This window comes from Papaver somniferum, chromosome 3 (genome assembly GCF_003573695.1).
Source record: "Papaver somniferum cultivar HN1 chromosome 3, ASM357369v1, whole genome shotgun sequence".
Taxonomy (NCBI): Eukaryota; Viridiplantae; Streptophyta; class Magnoliopsida; order Ranunculales; family Papaveraceae; genus Papaver; species Papaver somniferum.
In genome coordinates this window covers 197,195,571-197,202,548 of record NC_039360.1, presented here as the reverse complement: position 1 = coordinate 197,202,548, position 6,978 = coordinate 197,195,571, and the positions used below count along the sequence as shown (strand labels likewise).

The 6,978-nt window shown below is 36.5% G+C and overlaps 1 protein-coding gene across 1 annotated transcript; it reads left to right on the top strand.

Moving 5' to 3' along the window:
* The first annotated feature begins 212 nt into the window (after nt 1-212).
* On the top strand, nt 213-6,448 carry LOC113358379 (protein REVEILLE 6-like). The gene is made up of 8 exons (XM_026601929.1): nt 213-562; nt 1,231-1,288; nt 2,666-2,789; nt 2,896-3,072; nt 3,183-3,296; nt 4,375-4,484; nt 5,355-5,414; nt 5,843-6,448. Exons 1-8 carry the CDS (start codon nt 360-362, stop codon nt 5,945-5,947), a joined length of 951 nt encoding a protein of 316 aa, XP_026457714.1. The 5' UTR covers nt 213-359; the 3' UTR covers nt 5,948-6,448.
* The last annotated feature ends 530 nt before the right edge of the window (nt 6,449-6,978 follow it).

Genomic DNA, 6,978 nt, shown 5'->3' with positions numbered 1-6,978 from the left:
CTTTACCCCTAACATCGGAGATGCTCTAAGATCAGAAGGTACCAAGGCTACTAAATGTCACCGCACCCTGTGATTCGTAGTGTCTAGGCTTCCAATTTATGACGTAATAGTATGACCAAAAATTACCAGGTCAAGGTGAAAAAAAAGAGGTCGGTATGTAATAAAAGGGTTGATTTAGTTGCAGCCACAATTCAATAATAATCGATCTTACCCATCGAATCGAATCAACTACGAACCCGAAAGGTACTCAACACAAAGCAGATATTCATACTCCTCCTACTACTGCCTACAGAGAGACACGGGGAAATTCAAGTGCGATTTTATTAGGAGAAAGAGAGAGACTAAAAGAGAAGAAGACAATGGTGTCTTCAAAACCAGGTGAAACTGGTTTCTATTTGGACCCTAGTAGTATGGGTGTTACTGCTACACAGACAACAATAGCAACACCTACATCTTCATCAGAAGATCTATCAAAGAAGATAAGAAAATCCTATACAATTACTAAATCCAGAGAGAGCTGGACTGAACAGGAGCATGACAAGTTCCTTGAAGCCCTGCAACTGTAAGTTATATTTTTATTCATTTTGTTTTCTGTATTGGAATTAGTTTGAAAGATATTCGTTTCTTTCTGTCTATTGATAATTTGGGTAAAGGGTTCAAAAGACCCCAATTCGAACTTATGAAACCAGGTTAGAAGTAGTTGAAAATTTGTGAACCTTTTGACTAACTGTGAATTAGTACACCAATTTTGGACATGTAGTTGAATTTTGTTAACTGGGTACGAAGAAATTCAGTTCTTCTAAGGAGTTCAAAATTCTTTCGTTTTCTAATTTTTAAATTGATTATGATAGAGTTATTGGATATGACACACATAGGGGAAAATTAGTATTCTGAAAACTCCTATTACCAGATAGCATAATAGAGCAAGTTTTCAGATTAAGAGTCTGTGATGGGTGGTTTTGTGAAAAATGAGATGTTATCTGATTTTATTTTATTTTAGGGGAGTCACTAATTGTTTAGTAAAACCAAGATGATTAGATGCACCAGCTGTGTTTAACTTGGTATAACCATTAGGTGGAGCTGATATTTTCTTTTCTCTTTTTATCCTTTTGTTACCGGTCCTTACTTGTATAAATATGAGCCTCATCCTTTCATCGTTTTTTCGTAGTTACAAACTTTCAATCTGATATGGTTTCTAATGTGACAAAATTCTATTTTTCTTTTTTCTAGCTTTGATCGTGACTGGAAGAAGATTGAAGCATTTATTGGGACAAAAACTGTTATACAGGTATTAGTGTATCCAGTTTGTCTAAATTATTTTAAACTTAAATCAGTTCTTCTTTGTACTACCGTGGATCGAAAAATTGAGCTTTTTGTGGCATTGTGCCGTGTTTCGGCTTTTGAACTGGTACAAATGATTGTTTAAAAGATATGAGGTTTATTCCTAGATAAAAAGAAGAGTAAATCAAAATGGCGAGCACGTACGTAATTTCTCCTTTGAAATTTGTTAGTTTGTCTACATAAAGTTAGATTGGGATTAATTGTCTACTTAAGGGCTTGGTTGATCTGTTAAGTTGGGAAATCATCACAAGAATTGACCTTCAATATGACTCTATTCCCTAGGATTCGTATGAGCTTGAATATAACCCTTTCTCTAGATGCCAACCATTGGGCGTACTTGACTATAACTAACTAACAACGTTAAGCGAAATAAAAAGACAAAAATAGTAAAATACACTCACGAAGTTATAGGCTACATTAATTTCGTAATCAGCAACAATTCACATTTTTAAATGTCTCTCACTGTTATTTGTTTCCGGTGATTTCCTACCTCTGTATTCCAGTTGTTTGTATAATTGTTCACCTTATAAACGGCACAACAAACAGTGGTATCTATCTTCTCAGCATAAGGGTTGGTTGATTAGCACTAATGACCTATATCTATCATGAAGTAACAGTAGTGAGTGTGATTTTGCAGACTCACCAACGTCAAAACAAGTTAGAACCTCCCATGTGACTGCTGGAAGTCCGATATCAAAATTTTGGAAGTCTGACACTCTTAGAACTTTCACCAATCACTTGGAGGATTATGCCAGTCTGGGTTGTGCTGAGATTATGAACTAGGCCCACAAGTCAAGGGAGATTGGACCATCTCTCCCAAGAGGCATGACTGGTGGTGACCGGTCAGTCAAATCGAACACCAGTCAGTACGCGGGGATGCTCCCACATCAGTGTCCCCTACTGAGTAGTCGGAAGTCGAGATCTCTTGCTGTCTACCACTTAGAGAAGGGAGATTGGAGCATATCTCCCATATCCCACTAGCACCGCTGATCAGTAATATGCTGTTGTTATTGTTGGTAATAGGAATTTTGAGGAGTTGAGAAACTTATATAGACTGGAATCACTGAGGAGTTGAGAAACTTATATAGACTGGAATCACTGATAACTTGAAATACAGTTTATTTCAAAATTGTAAAGTCTGGCTCTGTGATAATTGGGCCATCCAGGTTCCCTTTTCCAGCCAGTCACAGGCTTTTCATCTTGTCATTTCTGGTTATATTTTGACGTCGCTAGTGACAAAATTCTTCTGGACATTTCTATTTATTTAATAAGTGTGGTAATTTATCTTTATATTCATCTGGTTTGGAATGCTGGGATTTTGCAGATACGTAGTCATGCACAGAAGTACTTTTTGAAAGTTCAGAAGAATGGGACAAGTGAACATGTGCCACCCCCTCGGCCAAAACGGAAGGCAGCTCATCCATACCCGCAGAAAGCCTCTAAAAATGGTCAGTGTAATTTACATAAATAGTTTCTGACTTGCACTGACAGTTGTTTTCCCTTCTGTTTCTAGGATAATTGTTTTTACCATTCTCATTTTCTTGCAATTCGCAGTTCTGGTGTCTCCGCAAGGGATGGGGCCTTGTCATGCTTCAGTCCCTTTTCCCGAACCAGGATACATCGTCAGGCCTGATTCATCGTCAATGCCAACGGACTCCAATGCTAATCCAGCATTGTCTTCATGGCGTCACAATTCTGCACCATTGATGGATGCATCACGTATTACCCAAGGTTTGTTTATTCTTAGTCTCACACTGATAATATTAATTGTTTTCTTGTCCAAGATCAAAAACTGTACATCTGTATTAATCAATAGCTTTCTGATTGTGCTTTAATTATAGATAATATGGGATCTGGAAGACCTACTACTGTAAATAATTGCTGTAGTAGTAGTGAAAGCACCCCCAGGATATGGGCTGCAAGTGAAATGGCTGATCATGGCCCGCCATTGAAAGGTGAGTATCTTTCTATTGCAGTATGATTATCCTGAGTAATAAATAGAAAAAAAAATTATGTTCTTCTGAGTAGAAAACATAGTAGGAGATTAAAATAATTTTGCTTCACTTTTAAAGCAAGTACCCGCCGGTGCCTATTACGTAATCTTATCCATGGTGCATTATATTTGCGATGTACGTGCATGCTACTCTTGTTATTATGTTGAACTATTTTCTATGGTACAAGAATAAAATGGTATTATCTTACTTTCCTTGATAAAAAATCATCAATTTATCGAAGACCTTAGTCTTATTAGCTTTTTGAAATGCTTATTGAGACATTACATGCTAATGAAAAGTAGATCCTGGAAATTGGGGCTTATGCTGCAAATGCAACTTTATTGAGATGAGTTATCTTCGGCGTTATCTTTGTATAGAATCGTTTTCTAACACAAATATGCTCCAGTTTCAGTGTTATAGTACACAACCTTTTTTTCCCTTTCAAAATAATTACTACCAAATACCAAGTGTCAGTGTTCACTAATTCGTGGATTAAATTACTACTGCACGGTTTTAGAATTCTATTAAGTTGTTGAGCGCCAAAAAAAGAAGTACCGTAAAAAACTTAGACAGAGCCGTGATGCAGCCCTGGCAACACAACTTACAAGTGATCTATCAGTAAGTGTCTGCAAAATAACTGAAGCGTTGAAGTTCACTCCACTATAACAGGTGTCAATATCCTGCAGATGTAGGTTAATGAGTTGCTGCACATGCAATGGGGTTATGAAAGTTTGATAGTCACTCTGATGCCAATTCCTAATCCTGGTCACTGTTCTTTCATCTCTATGTAATTTCTAACAGATAAACGGAAGAGCCTCTCCAGTACCCGAATTCTTTTTACTTTATTCTATTTTTGAATCTTTTTATGTTCATTATTGTTATGAGATTCAAAATCGAGGAATTTGGTGTATAACATGCCTATGATGTCTATCTTCTTGCATATCACTCTTGTAGTCTAGTTATACTTCGAAGTTTGTCTGACAATTGCACATGACCATGAAGTTTGACGGCAATGTTTCATTATATTTGTTTGATGCAGTTATGCCTGATTTTTCTCAAGTCTACCGCTTCATCGGCAGTGTGTTTGACCCCGAGACAACTGGTCACTTGCGGAAACTTAAGGAAATGGATCCAATTGATGTTGAAACTGTATGTCCTTCTTAAAACTTAAAACGATTTTGATCAATCTACTTACCAAGAAATTTTGAATTCATGTGCAGTTCAGTTAGCTTAAAGGTGCACTTTTTGTGACACTATATATTGTTTACTCCTGCTTGCTTTAGACTGTAGCTGCTTACACTATCATATTGCTTAAGAGTATTGGATGTTATCCATGGTTTTGGTGTTCATGTGCTGTCTATTGATAGAATAGCTTGGATGTCATATTTGCTGGTGTGACCATGCTACTAGTGATTTTTCTTCTAGTGTATCCCTAGATGCTGTATTTTACTAGTTTTCTAATTTTAACATATTTATTCTAGTGGCTCATAATGTTGTTATGTTAATATTGTACATCAACCGTTCGGTCATGATTCAGTGGCTTCTGTTTTCATACAGCACAACTAGATCAGATAGACTGACCTTTCGCATGTTAATTGGTTGTCCATTGACTTGTTCATTAGTTGCATAGACAGCGCCTGTGTTTCAGTTATATTTGAGTTGGCTTTCGTCATACAAGATAGTAAAAGACTATGTTAAATTAGGGATTGATACTTCATGAAAGGAGAAATAATCTTATATTTTCAATAAAATTAAGGCTGTGGGAATATTGCTTGTATACTGGAATAGCCATCAGCCATTTGTGATTTAGGATTTCTAACATAGATAATGCATGCAGACTGGATTATCTATAAACCTGCTTTTAGCGGCTCTACCACGAGACCCTATCTTCGCTTAAAACTTGCTAGTAACCCGTCCAGAAATAATTGATTATTGTGTAGATTTGGTGCTATGAATGGTTCCACTCTGCTCAAGCGTGCTACTATTGTTATTATTGACTTAAGTTCTGTTTTGTGCCAGGTATTATTGTTAATGAGAAACCTCTCAGTCAACTTGTTGAGTCCTGATTTCGAAGATCATGTAAGTACCCACCCCTCATAAACTGCATCTAAATTTGTCTTGGCTCTACAATTCATAACCAGGGGAAGATTTGACTTTTCCGGAAACTGTCGTTCTTAGTTAGGTGAAAATGAATTGATCATACTGATGTTCATTTTAGTCATGTTAGCAATTATAGTGAACACCATAGCAGCTGTTCTGAGTTGTTTTGTTTTGTTTTGCTCAAGGACTAAATATGTTGGTGAATGTTCAGCACAATGTCCTGATTCTATATATTGTTTGGAGTACAGTTATGTGGAAAGACGTTTAACAGATGGACAAGTTTTTCTAATTCTGTCCCGAACAACTTAGTTTTTCTCGAAATTATTAAACTACATTGTTAAATTTAATGAGTTTTTGTTTGATGTTTCTGAAATGAATGGTTCTATTTCCTTTGACACCCATCACAGAGAAAGTTGCTCAAGTCTTATGATGCTGACTTGGAGAAAACAAAATCAGAAGGTGCTTCTATTACTACACCTCCAGTGCAGGTAGGGAGAAGAATCAAAACTTAGATAAAATCAGCATATTATTTTTCTGCGTATAGATATGCTCCCTCAATTCGATGCTTGACAAAACACCTGTTGATTGTCAAATTAATAAGTGTTCCGAGGAGAAAAGGGAGTGACCTGTGAGCACTTCAAACTGATAACAAGGCCGATATCTCTGGCTTTTTTTTGTATTTGTAAGGGGTTTTTTTATTGCAAGAGAATGTCAGTTAGTAGTTTGGTGAAATATGTCTCCCCGGTCTTTCCAGCTTAAAGTGTTGGATGTTTGAATGGACCCAAAATTTCATTTTATGTTATTTGTGTATCTAATCTAGGGAGAGAGGAGCTTTTGTAAATCAGTAAATTTGATACTATACTGTAAATATCTGTAGTGTCACCTGGAAAAGAGGTTATATTTGTACAGAGTTCAGGAGTACTGTATTAGGTTTTTGTTTAGGTTAGTATACTTTTGATAATCTTGTTTGATTATACAGTGAGAGTAGTATTTAAATAAATCTTTGTGGTCTATCTTGGTTAAGTGTTTCTTTCTTTTAATACAATTTGTTGAGTGTTTTACTAATCTATATGTTAACGCATGAACTGCTATGCTTATCTAGCTTATCCATTTACATGAACTTCTATGCTTATCTCAATCAGACATTCCTTGGGGACAAAACGATGTCAGCTTGGCGTTTGTGGTCCATGGGAACCAACCGCATGATTTTTTGTAAATAGTGATTAAATGGTTTCTGTCTATGTTCTCGTCTTTTTTCTTATATACCGTAGTAATAACATAGCAGGTAGAATAACTGTACAGCGCCAGAAGGGTACCAGTATTCCACACCTGACCTGCCTCCATGCACATGAAAGAGACTTCACCAAAGATTTTATCCTAACATTACCATAGTCATGAAAGAGACTTCACCACTGTCACCACAAGCTAAAAAAGTGTGGCTAGAGTTGGTATGGCGTCTGACAGAGGGTAGGTAATAAGGAAACTTAGGCGCAGGCCCAGAAAAAATAATATTCTCATTGTCAGACCCACAATTAATTTTAGG

What these genes read in the sequence shown, in the direction of transcription:
- LOC113358379 (XM_026601929.1), top strand. Translation starts at nt 360, where the DNA reads ATGGTGTCTTCAAAACCAGGTGAAACTGGTTTCTATTTGGACCCTAGT. An exon ending in GCAGAAAGCCTCTAAAAATG is followed by an intron (nt 2,790 to 2,895) that starts GTCAGTGTAATT and finishes TGCAATTCGCAG; the next exon opens with TTCTGGTGTCTCCGCAAGGG. An exon ending in TGCATCACGTATTACCCAAG is followed by an intron (nt 3,073 to 3,182) that starts GTTTGTTTATTC and finishes CTTTAATTATAG; the next exon opens with ATAATATGGGATCTGGAAGA.